Source organism: Xiphophorus hellerii, chromosome 9 (genome assembly GCF_003331165.1).
Source record: "Xiphophorus hellerii strain 12219 chromosome 9, Xiphophorus_hellerii-4.1, whole genome shotgun sequence".
NCBI lineage: Eukaryota > Metazoa > Chordata > Actinopteri > Cyprinodontiformes > Poeciliidae > Xiphophorus > Xiphophorus hellerii.
The window spans coordinates 30,104,968-30,123,454 of record NC_045680.1 but is presented as its reverse complement, the minus strand read 5'-3'; the positions used below and the strand labels follow the sequence as shown (position 1 = coordinate 30,123,454).

At 48.9% G+C, this 18,487-nt stretch overlaps 3 protein-coding genes across 3 annotated transcripts in view; 1 reads left to right on the top strand and 2 right to left on the bottom strand.

Annotated features, from left to right (window-relative positions):
* Positions 1–246, bottom strand: part of LOC116726160 (glycine N-methyltransferase-like) — a 3,252-nt gene extending 3,006 nt beyond the window's left edge. Inside the window, exon 1 of the mRNA XM_032572738.1 lies at positions 1–246. Coding sequence (XP_032428629.1) covers positions 1–231 — 231 coding nt within the window. The 5' untranslated portion in view covers positions 232–246.
* Positions 247–2,788: 2,542 nt separating this feature from the next.
* LOC116726159 (thrombomodulin-like) lies at positions 2,789–5,263 on the bottom strand. Its single transcript, XM_032572736.1, has one exon. It carries the CDS (start codon positions 5,026–5,028, stop codon positions 3,808–3,810), a length of 1,221 nt encoding a protein of 406 aa, XP_032428627.1. The 5' UTR covers positions 5,029–5,263; the 3' UTR covers positions 2,789–3,807.
* A 7,615-nt stretch (positions 5,264–12,878) lies between these two features.
* LOC116726158 (complement component C1q receptor-like) lies at positions 12,879–15,149 on the top strand. Its single transcript, XM_032572735.1, has one exon. The coding sequence runs from the start codon at positions 13,312–13,314 to the stop codon at positions 14,956–14,958; it is 1,647 nt and encodes a 548-aa protein (XP_032428626.1). The 5' UTR covers positions 12,879–13,311; the 3' UTR covers positions 14,959–15,149.
* The last annotated feature ends 3,338 nt before the right edge of the window (positions 15,150–18,487 follow it).

The following is an 18,487-nucleotide window of genomic DNA, read 5'->3' as shown; positions in this document are numbered from 1 at the left end:
CCGGCTCTGGATATCTCCGATGTACAACTCCCACACTTTGGCCGCTTTCCCGTCCGCGTACTGATCCGGAAGTCCCTCGGCGGCCACGCCGAGAGAGCGGGTCCTGAAGACGCTGTCGACCGACATGCTGCCCGCCTGTTCCCCGCTGCGAGGGTAGTTCTGTGGGTAGAAGATGAGCTGGAGGCAGGCTGACCCTCCGGCGGGTTGCTGGTGTTTATATAAGAACCGCATCACGACAAACTTTCAGCCAATGGCGCTCTGCTGCGGAAGGACGCCTACTTTCTGATTGGCTGGCTCTCGGAAGCTCCGCCCCTTTATTGTTGACGTCAGCGGAAACTCCTCTTCAACTCTGCCCTGAGTTTAGTCTCGCAGGTTCTCCTGAAGCCGAGCTTTCTCATTGATTTTGCGCTAAAATCTGAGCAGATGTTTAGAGTTTTAAAGTGTTTTGGAGGTTTTTAGAGGTTTTGAGCTCACGCTGGATGTTATGAGGATTCTGGGTTCGTTTCCCGTTTCTTACCTGAACACTCACCTCTGACCCCGCCTGTCATCTGGAACATTTCGTACCGTTAACTGTGGAACATGAGGCGTTTTTTAGTATTTCAGTGAATTCAGATGACAGATTGTTAAAATAATGTTCAGAGGTAATTATTGAAGCAGTCGCAGAGTCCAGGAGCAGAAGTGGAGTTGGACCTATTCAGAACCTGCTCTGATAAAATAAACAAACTGTTTAATTATTAACAAAGATGATAAAAACTGACAGAAAAATATCCAACATTAATACTGAGTGTAGTGACTGCGATCACGGCGGCCGGATGCTAACTTACAGTTCATTCATTCTTCCCTAAAAATGAACCATTTTCAAATGATCATTATATAAACACAAAACCACTGTTTCTTCGTCCTTATGATCTATGTTGATTATAAAATGCTAACAATATTCAGAGAAAAATCAGTGTTGACAGCAGAATAATTCAGTTTTTCTTCATGAGGGATGATAATCTGAGGTCTGTAGGTTTAATGCACAAAAAGCTAAAAAAATACATAAAATTATTTCTGTTATTGGAGTATATAACCAAATTGATAAAAATATATATGAAAATGAAAAACAACCTGATTTTAGGATGATTACGTTATATCCTGACATGAATGTAGATAATTTAATAATCTTTATAACCAAACTGATCAAACAGAAAAACTCCAGGTAACAGAAAAGAGAGCGTTACCATGGAAACCATTAAACCCTGTCAGCTTGAACACTTCCTGTTTATGCAGAATAATAAACATATTTTCTTTTCGGAAGTAATCTTATTATTTACCACTAAATTATGGAAAAACTAATAATAACAATAATATTTAGTAACAAACAAATTCAAACAAATGATGCTAAACTCAATAATTCAACTGAAAGTGAATGAAATCAGATTTTAGACAAAAACATTAAATGAACTAAAATATTTTCTAAAGAAAACAGAATGTTATATTATTGATTAATATGTGGACATCTGAAAAAATGAAACAAGAAAAAATAATTTTAACTGCATCAGATTATTTTCTTCCTACTAATGAAATCTTTCTTACGTTGCATTTACGTTTTTTTTTTACAATGTTATGATTTAGAAAAGCTCAGAACAGCAAAGACAACGAAAGGAAGAGATTCAAAATGAAAGAAACAAACGACGAATTAAGACAGAAAGTTTATTGGATATTAAAAATAACTTCCTCAGAGGGATTCATGTGTGAAAATATTTCTGAGTTAAAACTGAGTTTTTCCACTCTTTAATAAAATTAAGTAATTTGATAAACTAATACAACAAGGCTTGATTATTGATATAGATTCCTTGGAGGTTTAGAGAAATCTGCAGAAAAGATTTTCCTGTTTTCAGTTTAATAATTCTTCAGAAAGTCTTTGTGTTGTTGCCGTGGACAGGAAGTTAAATGTTATTTATTTTTTTAGCATTGTGTGTTTCTGACTTGTGGATATTAAAAAGTAAATCTCTTAAACTGCTGCAGGATGAAGCCTGAGCCGTTTCTGCCCCGCAGGTTCAACATTCAGCAACCGCTGAGCCTCCTCCCGCTCTGATTGGCTGAGCCTCCTCCCGCTCTGATTGGCTGAGCCTCCTCCCGCTCTGATTGGCTGAGCCTCCTCCCGCTCTGATTGGCTGAGCCTCCTCCCGCTCTGATTGGCTGAGCCTCCTCCCGCTCTGATTGGCTGAGCCTCCTCCCGCTCTGATTGGCTGAGCCTCCTCCCGCTCTGATTGGCTGAGCCTCCTCTCGCTCTGATTGGCTGAGCCTCCTCCCTCTCTGATTGGCTGAGTGCAGCTCGGCTCGGTTGCAGCCGGTACCGTCCGGGTTCGGTTGGAGCAGCCAGTCTTATCAGCGCCGAGCCGCAGCTGCAGCCGACCCGGTTCACTCTGAGCAGAACCTAAGCACCGGGTCAGCGGCCGCCCTACTGGGCCGGTTCCGGTCCGGTTCGACCTGAACCGGCAGGCCTGCAGGTGGAGAACTGAAGCAGTTTTCCTCCGCTAGAGGGCGCCGCATTCAGGGGACGAGAGGCTCCAACCAGAAGCAACATTATGGGATGCATCACCATGGAAACATCAAATCTACAGCTGGAGAATTTCTTCAAAATGTTAGTCACTGTTCTGGACCTGAACAGAACTCAGCGGGTCGGTTCTGTTCGGTTCTGTATGGAGCTAAATTAGGGCCATGTAGTTTTATTTTCTTTGAAACGGAAACAAATCTGAATTTAAACTGAACTGAAAAAAATAAGATGGGAAACAGAACAAAATGTTTTGAAACGTTTTTTCCCCTCAGATGAGAAAAACCGATTGAACAAACTAAAGTCCAACTCGGCTCCGTGGGGCAATGAGAAATAAAAGCCGTTGAACAAAAACAGAAATACTTTGTGTAAAAGCTTTAAACATGAGCAATAAAAACAAACAGTTACAGTTTGGTTTAAAATCCTAGTAAAAGCAGAAAATATAAAATAACATTTACTTATTGATTACTTTAGGAATCAGATCATTTCATTAGAATGAATGTTCAGTTTGTCTCTATACCATCAAGATTTGATCATTTCTCATAAACTAAATATCTGGAGATTTCTAAACATTTCCTCTGAAGGATTTTTCTGAAATTGCATTAAAGCTGCAGTTTATAACTTTTCTAAAAATATTTTCTACATATTTGTTTAAACTGCAGAGACAATCTGCTCTTCCTTCTCTGAGCGCTAACTCCAAACGACCAATCAGAGGCAGGAGGCGGGTCTTAGTGCTAGCGATGCTCCGATTGGTCTGTGCTGATTTACCTCATTTTACCAACATTTTAGACAAAAAAAATTGGTATTGGCCAAAATCGGAACTGGCAGGTCAGGACTTTTAATAGATCGGTGCAGCCAGACTTAGCGCTGTTAATCACAACCTGCTGTGGCGCTGCTCATTTCCCCCTGCTCTCTGCTACACTCCAGCTAGCACAGGCTGTCATGAATGCTAAGGCTAGTTAGCATAGCCACCGATGACGGCCAAGTTGTTTCTCTGCCATTAGCACATTTAGCGGCGAGTACATGGTGGTGATTAGCAGCACTAAGCTCCGCCTCCTGGCTCTGACTGACTGTTTTTGGAGGAGATTGATGTTTCAGATGATCTGTCTCCTAACAAACTGTTACGGTAACCATGGCAACAGTTTGAAGAAAAGTTACAAACATAATTCTACATGGAGAGAAGGCGGCCATTTTAATGTTTAACTACCGCCCTGAACGCCGACTGCCAGGTTCTGTCCTCCACAGCGTAAAGGTTCCAAAGCTGTGGTTCAGAGGTCCGGGGGAGGAGCGGAAGCGGCCGGCTGCTGGCCGGAGCTTCGCTCTCTGCGTTTCTGACGCCGAACAACGTAAAGTCTGAGCAGAAACACGGCCGCCACCAGAACCACGGCGGCCCCCACCCAGACCCAGAGGAAGGGCCCCGACGGAGCCGAGGCGGCCCTCAGAGTGCTGTCGCGATCCGCCGGGGTCACGACCTCACCTGCTGCCACGGCGACGCACCGCACCTGTCCAGTCAGCAGGAAGCCTCGGCGGCAGGAGCACAGGAAGCTGCCGAAGGTGTTGAGGCAGATCTGGTCGCACTGCCCCATGTGACACTCGTCGATGTCCTCACACCGCCGCTCCTCCAGCAGGAAGCCGTCTGCGCAGCGGCACGCCGCGCCGCCCGCCGCGCACACGGCCGGACAGCTCTGCTGGGCGCAGTGCGGCCTGCAGCGCCGCGGGTCCTCGCCGTCCGGGACGTAACCATGGAAACAGGAGCATCTGACCCCGCCCTCGGCGTCCGCACACCGCTGCTGGCAGGGGGCGTCGTCGCACCGGAAGGGGCCGTTGAAGAAGAGCTCCTGCTCCCAGCATGCATTGCTGTCTGCGGTTCCGCACAGAAACCCGTCGGGTCTGTCAGAACACGGCCGCTCTGTCCAGACCTGGTACCGGGCCAGCGCCACGCAGCTGGGCGAGCAGACCGCGGCGCCGGCCGCCCACCGGACCCAGGACGAGTTGAAGGTGCTGTTGGCGGCGCCGGAGGTCCAGCTGTACCCTCTAAGCGGTTCTGCCGGGTCGCTGCAGGACCCGGCCGGCAGCCTCAGTCCCATCCAGAAGCTACCGGACAGAACCGGAGCCAGCCGGGCCAACAGCCGGTGGCTGCTCTCAGCCTGCAGCGTCAGCAGCTCTCCGCCCCGCCTGCGGCACGCCGCCGCCGCCGAGTCAAAGTCCAGTCCGGCCCGGTTCACCGTCAGGCAGCGGCCTTCAGAACACAGCGGCAGGCAGGCCTGCTGCCGGCCCGGCCCGGCCTCCAGAACCGGCAGCATCAGAACCCACAGCAGAAGAGCCATTCCAAGAAGCAGCCAGCCGCCGAGGTTCTGAGCCTCGACCCGCCTGAGGCATCCGCTCCGGAAACCCGGGCCCCAGCCGGTCCCGGGGGCCCAGAGAGCAGGAAGGAAACCAGAGGCAGAGACCCGGATCGGAACCAGCACGGCTAAAACAAACACTCCCATTCTGTTCAGGGATCTGGTCACAGCTGGGCTGAACAGAACCACCAGAACTAGCAAAACCCAACAAAACCAACAGAACACAATGGGACTGAACAGAACCAGCAGAACTTCTAACCGTGTCTGTTGAGTCTGAGAAGGAAGCAGAACGTTTAGTTTTTTTTTTGTTTTTATTTTTACCCCTCCAGGGGGTATTTTGTGGCTCTAGTGCCCCTTATATGACAGCAGGCTGACAGGAAACGGGGAAGGAGAGGGGGGAAGACATGCGGCAAATGTCGGGAGTCGAACCCACGACGGCCGCGTCGAGGACTCAAGGCCTCCAAATACGGGTCGTGCTAACCGCTACGCCACCACGGCACGCCCCAGAACGTTTAGTTAAAACCTGACAGAACCAGCAGCCCGGCCGTGTTCCTCTGTGGGTCAGCACCAGAACTTTAAACCAGCTGGGAGCCGGAGGAGAGACAGGAAGGACTGAGACAGCAGGAGGATTTATCCAGCAGGTCAAAGGTCGTTACAGTAACAGAGCAGGAGAGACTAAAGCAGGAAGGATTTCCTGCAGATCAGCTAGAAAAGTTTCTGTAATCAAACACAAACGGCCTCAATGTGAGTCGCAGCCTGATGACGAGTCAAACGAGTCACCTGGAGTTTTTCCTTCCATTTCACTAAGAAGGTTCCAGCATCAGGCCGATACTGTGGTGCAGAAAACCAGTTTCTGACTTACAGCAGTTTAAAACCAGAGAGTTACTGGGACGACCATCACTGACCAGGAAAACATGAGGACGTAAAAACACGTCCAACAGGTTCAACAGGTTCAACACGTCCAACACGTCCAACACGTCCAACACGTCCAGCTGATGGAGTATAAATGAAAATACGCCTGAATGTCTTCGGTGTAAATGTGATCAGAGATATCTGAAAAGGACTGAATAATGGCAGCAAGTGGAATAATATAAAAAGAAAACCAAAGCGGACCCAAAACGGAGCCTTGTGGGACCCCACAAGTTAAGGGGGCGGAGTCAGACGAGAACACGTCCTGATAAACACGAGCTGAGCCAGAGACACCAGCCAGGACCTGGTGGACAGAGTCACAGAGATCTGCTGAAACCAGCACCGAGCATTTCCCTCATCAGCGCCACTAACGGATCGTTATGGACTCTCACTAAGGCAGATTCAGTGGAAAGGTGTTTAGAAAGCCAGACTGAAGGATCAGAGATCTGAGACTCACTAAACCAGGAACTGAGTCGAGTTTCTACAACTTTTTAAAGTAATTTACAGAGAACAAGAAGCTTTAGGTGAGACCGGGGTCAGGAAAAGGTCCTTTAAGAGGAATCTAATCTTTTAGCTAATAATTAATGTTAATTATTGACAAAACTGTTGGAGCGGTGGCAATTAGAGCCTGGACAAGCAGAGAGGGGGGAATATTTCCAACAAACAAGTAGAAAGTTTCATTCGACCAATTAGTGAATTCAGGCCAGTTAATGTAATTGGAAAGAAAAAAGAAAAGGAATCTGAACACTGAGGCTCAGCAGAGCTGCTCTCAGGTCCATGAGAAACTGAGCAACATGTTGCAGCCGTCACTTGAGGTCAAACATGATGCGCTGGAAGAGAAACAATACTGCTGACGGTATTAAATAACACTGTTGGGTTATTTTTGTTCTGGTGAATAATTTTGCTAAAATAAAATGATCTGGCATCACTAACGGCCTTGTTATAAGACTCAAGGAGATCTTTGAGATGTTCCCAGTGGAAAACCAGACCGGTCCTCTTCCACAGGTCATCTGTTTCCCACAAGAGCCTCTGAGCTCTCGGGTTTGATAGTTTAACCAGGATGAACCGGGATGAACAGACAGACCGTATCCTGGTCATTAAAAGAGTCAACCAGAAGCTCCACATCATCATCAGGAGCAGCTGTAAAGGAAAAGAGGGACGAAAACTCTGCAACTGCAACATTGTCAATAAAGCGTCTGCCTTGCTGGCAACTCGAGAAGAAGTCTCCAAATCAGAAGACATTTTAAAACAGACAGCCTGCTGCCACTGAAAACAACATGGTTTATAGCTGGATCGTTAAGACTGAGTCGGTAAGTAAAAACCAAAGTCAGACCTGCAGAGTGAGGCTCAGACATGCTGGGAGAAGTTAAAAGTCCATAACATTAAGAAAGTCCACAGCAGAACGATTTGAAGGATCATCAACATGAATATTAAAATCCCCAGTGATCAAGATCCTATTTAGCTCGACTGTCGAAGATAAAAAAGTCCTGGAAGTCTAAAAGAAAAGATGAAACCGGACCAGGTGGTCGTAAATCATATATAGGTTCTATCTTGCCGATTCAGCCCACGATCATCTCAAAGGAACTGTAGGAACTGAAGCGATCATTGGACATAAAAAAGTCTTGAGATGACAGAAGTGGCTCCACGACCTGTCAGGCCTCAGGACAGATTTACAGGATGTGAAGCATCATTTCCACACTGCCATGTCTCAGAAATAAACAATAAGTCCTGCTAGCCTTCAGAGAAAAACAGGTCATTCAGAATGAAGGACTTCTTGGCAATAGAGCGTGAATTAATTACCGACATTTTGGCGGAGAAATCCGCTGCCGGTGTGGCTCCGCAGACGCCCACAGCTTCAGATGACAACATGTCGGATCGTCCTGGAGCGTACAAACCAGCCCGGCACCAGCACACCCGAGGCTGAATCTCCCAGCGGCGCACCTGGAAAGATCCCACGTCTCCAAAGTCGCCGGAGCGACACGACAAAGCCGGGCCTCTTCCATGTTTCCTTCGCCTGCGCGTCCAAAGCAGCGGCGCGTCCACAGGTCAAAGATTGGAGATGCCGGGAGGAACACCGGAAGGAACATAACAGGAACATAGCAGGAACATAGCAGAAACACAGCAGGAACATAGCAGGAACACAGCAGGAACATAGCAGGAACACAGCAGGAACATAGCAGGAACACAGCAGGAACATAACAGGAACATAGCAGGAACATAGCAGGAACATAGCAGGAACACAGCAGGAACAAAACAGGAACATAGCAGGAACATAGCAGGAACACAGCAGGAACATAACAGGAACATAGCAGGAACATAGCAGGAACATAGCAGGAACACAGCAGGAACATAGCAGGAACACAGCAGGAACATAACAGGAACATAGCAGGAACATAGCAGGAACATAGCAGGAACACAGCAGGAACATAACAGGAACATAGCAGGAACATAGCAGGAACATAGCAGGAACACAGCAGGAACAAAACAGGAACATAGCAGGAACATAGCAGGAACATAGCAGGAACATAGCAGGAACACAGCAGGAACATAACAGGAACATAGCAGGAACATAGCAGGAACACAGCAGGAACAAAACAGGAACATAGCAGGAACATAGCAGGAACACAGCAGGAACATAGCAGGAACACAGCAGGAACATAACAGGAACATAGCAGGAACATAGCAGGAACATAGCAGGAACACAGCAGGAACATAACAGGAACATAGCAGGAACATAGCAGGAACATAGCAGGAACACAGCAGGAACAAAACAGGAACATAGCAGGAACATAGCAGGAACACAGCAGGAACATAACAGGAACATAGCAGGAACATAGCAGGAACATAGCAGGAACACAGCAGGAACAAAACAGGAACATAGCAGGAACATAGCAGGAACACAGCAGGAACATAGCAGGAACACAGCAGGAACATAACAGGAACATAGCAGGAACATAGCAGGAACATAGCAGGAACATAGCAGGAACAAAACAGGAACATAGCAGGAACACAGCAGGAACAAAACAGGAACATAGCAGGAACAAAACAGGAACATAACAGGAACACAGCAGGAACATAACAGGAACATAGATAGATAGATAGATAGATAGATAGATAGATAGATAGATAGATAGATAGATAGATAGATAGATAGATAGATAGATAGATAGATAGATAGATAGCATTTATTGTCATTGAACAGAATTCAACGAAATTTCCATTGCAGCTCCCGTGCAAAAGGTCAAATATATACAGTATAAATAAGCAAACACACAATAATAATAATAACAATATATACAACTAAATTAACTAAAGGCACTCAACCATCCAAAGAAGTAGCAGCAGGTCCAATTATGGCAAAGTACAGATAATGTGACAGTGCAAAGTGCAGAACAATATGGCTGTGTGGGGGGGGGGGATATGTATGTGTGACTGCGAGGTTATGATATGTGTGGGAGGGGGGGGCGGCAGGGAGTAATGGCTCTGACGGCTGTGGGGAAGAAACTGTTTCTCAGTCTATTTGTTGTAGTCCGTATATTCCTGTACCGCTTGCCTGATGGCAGCGGCACAAACAGTCTGTGGCCCGGGTGGCTGGAATCCATCGCTATGGATCCAGCTCTCTTCTTGACCCGGTCTGTGTAGATGGAGTCCAGGTCTGGGAGGGGGCATCCCACAATGCCTTGTGCTGTTCTCACCACCCGTGTCAGTTGTTTCCTCTCCAGTGCTGTGCAGCTACCATACCACACAGTCATGTTGAGGCAGAGGATGCTCTCGATCATCGCCCTGTAAAAGTTCACGAGCAGCCGTGAGGAAAGTCCAGCCCGTCTCAGTTTCCTGAGGAAGAAGAGCCTTTGATGTGCTTTCTTCACCAGGTGGGAGGTGTTTGTGTTCCAGGAGAGGTCAGAAGTGATGTGGAGGCCCAGGAACTTGATGTTGTCCACACGTTCCACCACTTCTCCATCTATGAGAAGGGGAGTGTGATCCGTCCTCCTGGACCTTCTGTAGTCCACAATGACCTCCTTGGTCTTCCCTGTGTTCAGCACCAAGTTGTTGGCTGAACACCACTGAGTGAGCTGCAGAATCTCCTCTCTGTAGTGGGTCTCGTTGTTGTCTGAAATGAGACCCACTACTGTTGTGTCGTCCGTGTACTTCACGACTGTGTTGGTGGGGTGGATGGCCACGCAGTCGTGTGTAAACAGGGTGAAGAGAGCTGGGCTGAGCACACAGCCCTGCGGCGTGCCTGTGTTGAGGACCAGTGGGGACGATGTTGAGCCACTTATTCTCACCACCTGAGTCCTGTTGGTGAGGAAGTCTCTGATCCAGTGGCACAATGAAGCGGGCAGCCCCACCTCGAGTAGTTTCAGCACCAGCTTGTCTGGGATGACGGTATTAAATGCTGAGCTGAAGTCTACAAATAGCATCCTAATGTAGGTGTTGGGATGCTGCAGATGGGTCAGGGCTGTGTGCAGAGTGATGGAGACAGCATCCTCTGTTGACAGGTTCGCTCTGTAGGCGAACTGAAGGCTGTCCAGGTTTGCGGGGATGAAGTCTCTGATGTACCTCAGAAGAATCCTCTCAAAGCACTTCATGATCACCGGGGTCAGAGCGACGGGCCGGTAATCGTTCAGGCTGGTGATGGACCTCTTCTTCGGTACAGGGATGATGGTGGAAGACTTGAGGCACTCAGGAACCATGGCGAGCTGCAGGGACAGATTGAAAATGTCCAGAAACACTCCTGCCAGCTGGTCGGCGCAGGTTTTCAGCGTCTGGCCTGACACCTTGTCCGGTCCTGGAGCTTTGTGGGTGTTGATCCTCCTCAGTGTGGACGTCACCTGATGCTTCTGTAAGACGAGGGGCTGGTGCTGCTCTTCCAGTTGGGGTAGATGTGCGGCTTCTCTGCTGCCCGCCGTGTCAAAGCGGGCAAAGAAACTGTTTAAGGTGTCAGGCAGGGTGGGGTCGCGGCTGGTCAGCTGAGTGCTGTGTTTGTAGTCCGTCATGGTTCTGATTCCTCTCCACATGCTTCGGGGGTTGTTGTTGATGAAGTGTTCCTCAATCTGCTGTTTGTACTGGAGCTTGGCCTGCTTAATACCTTTTTTCAGTTCCGACCGGGCCCTGCTATAAGCCAACCTGTCTCCAGACCTGTAGGCAGCATCCCGGGCTTTCAGCAGGGCCCGTACTGTGCTGTCCAGCCATGGTTTCTGGTTTGGAAACACTTTTATGGTCTTAACAGGGAGGACAGCGTCGGTGCAGAACTGAACATAGGACAGAACGGACGATGAGTATTCCTCCAAGTCTGCGCCGTCCCTGAACACACTCCAGTCTGTATGCTCAAAGCAGTCCTGAAGTGCAGAGGAGGCCTCCTCAGTCCAGACCTGAACTATTCTGGTGGTCGGCTTAGTTCTGCAGGCCAGAGGCTTGTAGACAGGAATCAGCTCCACTGAGATGTGGTCAGACATGCCCAGATGTGGAGCTGCTACAGCCTTGTAGGCTCCGGGGATATTGCAGTAGACCTGGTCCAAAATGTTATTGTCTCTGGTGGGAAAGTTTATGGATTTGTGGAATTTGGGAAACACAGCCTTCAGTTCCACGTGATTGAAGTCCCCCGCCACAATCACGGCCGCCTCCGGGTTGGAGTTCATCTGCACGCTGATCAGGCAGTACAGCTCCTCTAATGCTAGCTTAGCATTAGCCCTCGGTGGTATGTAGACGGCCACGATCACAATGGACGAGAGTTCTCTCACCAACTTGAAGGGTCTGCATTTCACCGCCAGATATAGCAGGAACATAACAGGAACATAGCAGGAACACAGCAGGAACAGAACATACAGAGCAAACACAACTTGACTGAGGCAAAGCCAAACACAGGCGCCATCTTGAAAGTCCGGAAGAGGTCCGAACATTTATTTACATCTTATACCACTTGATTCTGCAGCTTCAGTTGCTATGACGATGACATCGGAGTATCACTAACAAGAACAGTCCAAACTGATGATGATCTGATCACATCAACAGCGAAATTCTGCCGTTTATTTTTATTTCATCACAAAATCTCGGTGAGAAAATTATGGGATGTTTAATGTTCATCCAGCGCAGTGTTTGGACCGGAACCGTCTGGTCCAAACAGGTCAATTATGTTAATATGTGAAGTTATTGTGACATAACAGTAATAATAAATCACAACTTGTGTAAACGTCTCATTATGTGGAAATCGTGAAACTGTTTGGTTATTTAATGAACCTTAAAATAAACTCATTCAGCTTCCAGGCTGAGATGAAGCAGAAACGATCAGAATATCCGAAAAGTTATTGTTTTACAGAATTCCTAAAAATTTACAATTACCTCAAAAATTTAATATCTTTACTATATTTTTTTCCCTTATGAAGGTCGCCTTTTCTTCGTCTGCGCAATGCATGCTGGGATGATCACAGGTGGTATACAGTGGACTGAAGCCGATAAACACCCCCCCCCCCCCCCCCCCCCACACACACACACACACACTTTGTGGGGACTTTCCATTGACTTCCATTCATTTCTAAAGCCTAATCTTAACCAACTAAAACTCAATTCACACCTTAGTCCTAAATTTGACCCCTGACCCCAAAAACTGTTTCCCCTTGTGGGTCCCGGCTTCGGTCCCACAAGGGGAAACTGTTTTTAGGCCACGTCTTGCTCAGGGGCAACAACAGCAGAACCGCCTGGTACCTGGGGGTCGGGCTGCAGGGTTCTGGGGGGTCGGCGGTTCCTCTATGAACACATGGAATCATGCAAATTACTGGAATTGCTTTGAGTCCTGCTGGTTGGAAACCAGTTTCTGTCTTGATGTTTCTAGCAGCTGCAGGACTGAGAGGATTTTATAACCTAACAAACCGATTCCAGATGTTCAACCACAGCTGCACAAACGGGGTACCGGGACCAGGAGACCAGGACCGGGACCGGGACCAGGAGACCAGGACCGGGACTGGGACCAGGAGACCGGGACCGGGACCAGGAGACCGGGACCGGGACTGGGACCGGGGGACTGGGACCAGGAGACTGGGACCAGGAGACCAGGACTGGGACTGGGACCAGGAGACCAGGACTGGGACCGGGACCGGGAGACCATTGTTGGCTTCATTGTACATTATAAAAAGTTGCTCAGCTGATTTCTTGCAAGGAAACAATGGTAAAGGTCAAAGGTGAATTCCCAGCAGCAGCTCTGTCCTGCATTGTGAGGCGGCACAATAACAGCTTTCTGTTTCCAGCCTCTGGAGTCGGCTGCAGCCGGAGACATCTGGAGGAGCAGTCATAACAGAACCCTGCCTCTCATTGTTTTCTGCTGCAGAACGGAACCGGCCCGGTTTCTGCTGCTGGACAACACTTCCGTCTTCAGTTTGGCTCCCAAACAGGATGCCTGCTGAGAGCACCGACATCTCAGCAGGCTCACATCAGTTCTCCTTCAGCCATGACTGGACCGCTGCAGACCGGTCTCCATTCTCCCTGAAACTCTGCACAGATCCAGCTTTGTTGCTCTGAACAGCAGCCATGTTGCTGATCTTCCTCCTGCCGCTCATCAGCAGCTTGAAGGGATCAACTGGAGCCAAACAGGAGATGCTGTGCACCTCTAAAGCCTGCTTCGTCCTGAACATGGAGCCCGTTGGCTTTCACAAGGCCCAGAACCTCTGCGAGGACGACGGCGGGTACCTGATGACTCTCAGAGACAGAAAGGAGGAGGAAGATCTGCGCTCACTTCTCTCGCTGGTTGAAAAACAACATCCTGACCAGGTTTTAAAGGTTTGGATTGGATTGAAGCTGAAGAAAAAGGACTGCGTTTTCCCTGACAAGCCTCTCCGAGGATTCAAATGGGTCTCTGGGGACAAAGATTCCCAATATTCCAACTGGGAACAAGAGCCTCTCGTCACATGCACCTTTGAGAGATGTGTGAAGGTGGTTTACACCTTCTCAGACCAGGATCAGCTGAAATGGACCCAAGGAGTTTGTAGAAAAGAAGCTTCTTATGCTTGTAAGTTTTACTTCCAGGGAATGTGTCCCTCTCTGGTTCTGCAGGGGCCTGGAAAGATCGTCTATGAGTCGATTTTTTTAAAACAGCCTCTAAAAACTGAGCTGAAGCTGCTTCCGTACGGGACGAGGGCTGGAGTCTTTTGCGGTGGCCAGGAGACGACGTCCTCTCAGTGCATAAAGCTGGACGGCGCCTACGCCTGGAGCCCTCCGGGGCCGTTCTGCAAGCCAGAAACCCAGAACTGTCAGAAGAACAACGGAGGCTGTGCACAGGAGTGCCGGCAGGAAGAAGGAGCTGTTCGCTGCTCCTGCAGAGAAGGTTGGGAGCTGGAAGAGGACGGGTTCTCCTGCCGGATAACGGACCTGTGCCAACCCGATACCTGCGAGTACAGCTGTGTGACGGGCCAGGCCGGCGTTTCCTGCAGATGTCCCAGTGGCTTCAGACTGAGTGAAGACCAGCGGAACTGCTCCGACGTGGACGAGTGCCTCTCTCAGGCCTGCCACAACGGCGGCTGCGTCAACACGCCCGGCAGCTACAGGTGTGTGTGTGGGGACGGCTTCCGCCTGACGGGCGGCGAATGCAGGCATGTGAACGAGTGCGACAGCTCGGTGTGTGAGCATGGCTGTGTGAACACTGGGGGATCCTTCTCCTGCCTCTGCCAGCAGGGTTTCCGTGTGTCCGGAGACGGACCGTCCTGTGTGGACGTGGACGAATGCGCCGGTGACCCCTGCCCCCGTCTCCTCACATGCATCAATACGGTCGGCAGCTTCAGCTGCTCGAAGCTGGAGACTCGGGAGACCGTGACCTCAGCCGCCCCGGCAGAGGACAGGAGGACACACAGGACGGCCGTGGAGCTGCAGCACCGGTCCCCCCACACCGAGGCCCCGCTGCCTGAGCTGGTCAACGTCACAGACCAGATCGGCAACAGGTCGCCGGTGTCGGCTGAGGACGCCTCGGCCAGGAACAGGGTGCTGATCTGCGTCCTGGGCTCGGTTGTCCCGCTGCTCGCCCTCGTCGCTCTGACTCTCTTCATCGCCATCTTCCGCTGCAGTCGCTCCAAAACGGAGGTGAAGAAGAAGAAAAGCACGGCGGACGGCTACTGCTGGGTGTCCTCGGGTCTGGATCCACGGCTGGAGAAGCTGTACGAGTCCATCCTGACTGATGACCCCTGACCCCAGAGAGAGCAGGCACTGCATTTCATGTTAATTTATGGAGATCTGTATGGATATCATCAGCATATTTTCATCCAGATTCATTTCTAAATGCTTTGTAAGTAAAGTTTATTACAGATGTAAAAACAATCCAATAAAAACACAGCAGGTTGTTTAGATTTTATACGTTTAAATAAAATAACGTCATCCACTGTGTCGCCATGTTGTTTACGCCACAATGCATCCTGGGTAGTTGACGTGTGCTAGGTGCTAATGCTAACACAGTAAACAGATTAATGGCTGCCCTGGTCAGCCTCCACCACCCTGACTGTTTTGTTTATGTGTGTGTGTTTGTGTGCGTGTGTGTGTGTTGGCGCGTGGGGTGTGTGTGTGTGTCCGCGTGTGTTTGTGCGTGTGTGTGTCAGGAACACCTGCAGGAACTGGAGATGACTGATTTATAGCTGACAGCAGATATTGACTTTAATCCAACAGAAACTCATTTTTCAGAATGAAGCGTCTCTGATGACAGAAACAATTTGACAGATCCACAATCGGTACTGTCTCTTTAAGCAACAGGTAGCTCACCTGGAGGCTCACCTGGTCCAGGAGAGGCATGATGGGAAGGTCTGACCACAGTCAGGAAGGAATCGGTTCCAGTTCCAAATAGCTTCAGGTTGAGGAAATAAAAGTTTCTATTGGGTGTATGTAAACTTGTGGTTTCATCACATGATCAGCTGACCTGGACGGACCTGAAGGTTCAGGAAATCAGTGAAGGTCGAACCTGCTGCCGCCGTTAGACGCCAGGTGAATTCTGGGACATGTTATGGAGGACAACCTCATATGAAGCGTCCCAGTGTGACCCGGTTCTTCTGGTTCTTCTGCTTTGCACACATCAGCCTGGCTGTCAGGTTTGACACCTATTAAAGACAAATTAAACAAACACAGGAAAGACAAGAGAGTTAGATTCTTTTGATCTCGCGAGGAGAACGGATAGAGATGTGTTTCCAGTCACAAATCTCCAACCGCTCTGAAAACACATTTGTCCGCTCCTCTCTTTTTATTACTTTCGGAGTCCCTATCACAGAGAGCACTGCAACTCTAAGGGGTGGGGCAAAACACTTCATCACTTAGTTGCAGTGCTAATGACAATCACTAACTAAACACATGTTATCTTGCACTAGATTATTCTGTTCCAGACACAGGATAACACAGAGCAAGTTGTACGTCTTCACAGTGATGGTTTTATATCTAGCAGGTCAGGATGCAGAGGTTTCTGCTGAGCGATAACCTGTTGCCCTGTTCCTCTCTGCTCTTCCTCAGAGAGAAAGGAATCAAAGTAATTCAACAACACAGAAACATTCTTTATGCTAAGATGAAACAAAACAAATTAAGGCATATAAGACAAGAACATTATAAAGGCACATGAAACAACAAATATTTGATAATAATATACAATTTACCTAACAGTGGCCTGGAGGAAGGAAGCCAGAGAATCCTGCGAGCCGCGCGCCGCCACCTCAGGATGCTGCTGGGATCCATCAAGCTGCTCCTTCGCAGCAACAGGCCTTCACAGCAGCAGGCTTTCACAGCAACAGGCGTTCACAGCAACAGGCTTTTACAGCAACAGGCTTTTACAGCAACAGGCTTTCACAGCAACAGGCCTTCACAGCAACAGGCCTTCACAGCAATAGGTCTTCATAGCAATAGGCCTTCGCAGCAACAGGCCTTCACAGCAACAGGCCTTCGCAGCAACAGGCTTTCACAGCAACAGGCGTTCACAGCAGCAGGCTTTCACAGCAGCAGGCTTTCACAGCAACAGGCCTTCACAGCAACAGGCTTTTACAGCAACAGGCTTTCACAGCAACAGGCCTTCACAGCAACAGGCCTTCACAGCAATAGGTCTTCATAGCAATAGGCCTTCACAGCAACAGGCTTTCACAGCAACAGGCCTTCACAGCAATAGGTCTTCATAGCAATAGGCCTTCACAGCAATAAGTCTTCATAGCAATAGGCCTTCACAGCAACAGGCTTTCACAGCAATAAGTCTTCATAGCAATAGGCCTTCACAGCAACAGGCTTTCACAGCAACAGGCCTTCACAGCAATAGGTCTTCATAGCAATAGGCCTTCACAGCAACAGGCTTTCACAGCAATAAGTCTTCATAGCAATAGGCCTTCGCAGCAACAGGCCTTCGCAGCAATAGGTGTTCACAGCAATAGGCCTTCGCAGCAACAGGCCTTCGCAGCAATAGGTCTTCATAGCAACAGGCCTTCGCAGCAACATGTCTTCACAGCAACAGGTGTTCACAGCAATAGGCCTTCGCAGCAATAGGCCTTCGCAGCAACAGGCCTTCACAGCAACAGGCTTTTACAGCAACAGGCTTTCACAGCAACAGGCCTTCACAGCAATAGGTCTTCATAGCAATAGGCCTTCGCAGCAACAAGCCTTCACAGCAACAGGCCTTCATAGCAATAGGCCTTCGCAGCAACAGGCCTTCGCAGCAACAAGCCTTCACAGCAACAGGCCTTCATAGCAATAGGCCTTCGCAGCAACAGGCCTTTGCAGCAACAGGCTTTTACAGCAACAGGCTTTCACAGCAACAGGCCTTCACAGCAATAGGTCTTCATAGCAATAGGCCTTCGCAGCAACAGGCCTTCACAGCAATAGGTGTTCACAGCAATAGGCCTTCGCAGCAACAGGCCTTCGCAGCAATAGGTCTTCATAGCAACAGGCCTTCGCAGCAACATGTCTTCACAGCAACAGGTGTTCACAGCAATAGGCCTTCGCAGCAACAGGCCTTCACAGCAACAGGCCTTCATAGTAATAGGCCTTCGCAGCAACAGGCCTTCACAGCAACAGGCTTTTACAGCAACAGGCTTTCACAGCAACAGGCCTTCACAGCAATAGGTCTTCATAGCAATAGGCCTTCGCAGCAACAAGCCTTCACAGCAACAGGCCTTCATAGCAATAGGCCTTCGCAGCAACAGGCCTTCGCAGCAACAGGCTTTTACAGCAACAGGCTTTCACAGCAACAGGCCTTCACAGCAATAGGTCTTCATAGCAATAGGCCTTCGCAGCAACAGGCCTTCACAGCAATAGGTCTTCATAGCAATAGGCCTTCGCAGCAACAGGCCTTCACAGCAACAGGCGTTCACAGTGTGGAGCGAGAAAAATTAACAAAGTCCAAACCTTGTTAAAGAGAAAGAACAAAACACAGCTTTATTTCACATCTGCACAGATGGAGAACTCAGAAGAGATCTAACTAGACAAAGGAATCACCTCTCTACATATACTGTGTACTGTCCTTCTCCCGCAGACAGAGTGTCATCACCAACATTCCCAAGGAGCTAATCAGATTAATACACACACAGAGAAAAATGCAACTTTCAGTTAAAAATGGGTTTCAGACAGAATATTCTGTGTCTAATAATAATCGCTCCGCCGTCGGTCTGGTCTTGTCTTGTCACTCCTCAAGGTATGAAAACTATTTACTTATCGCCTGTTGCTAAGCTTCTGACCCAGTGAGGCAAACTGTGAAGGCTAAAAAGAG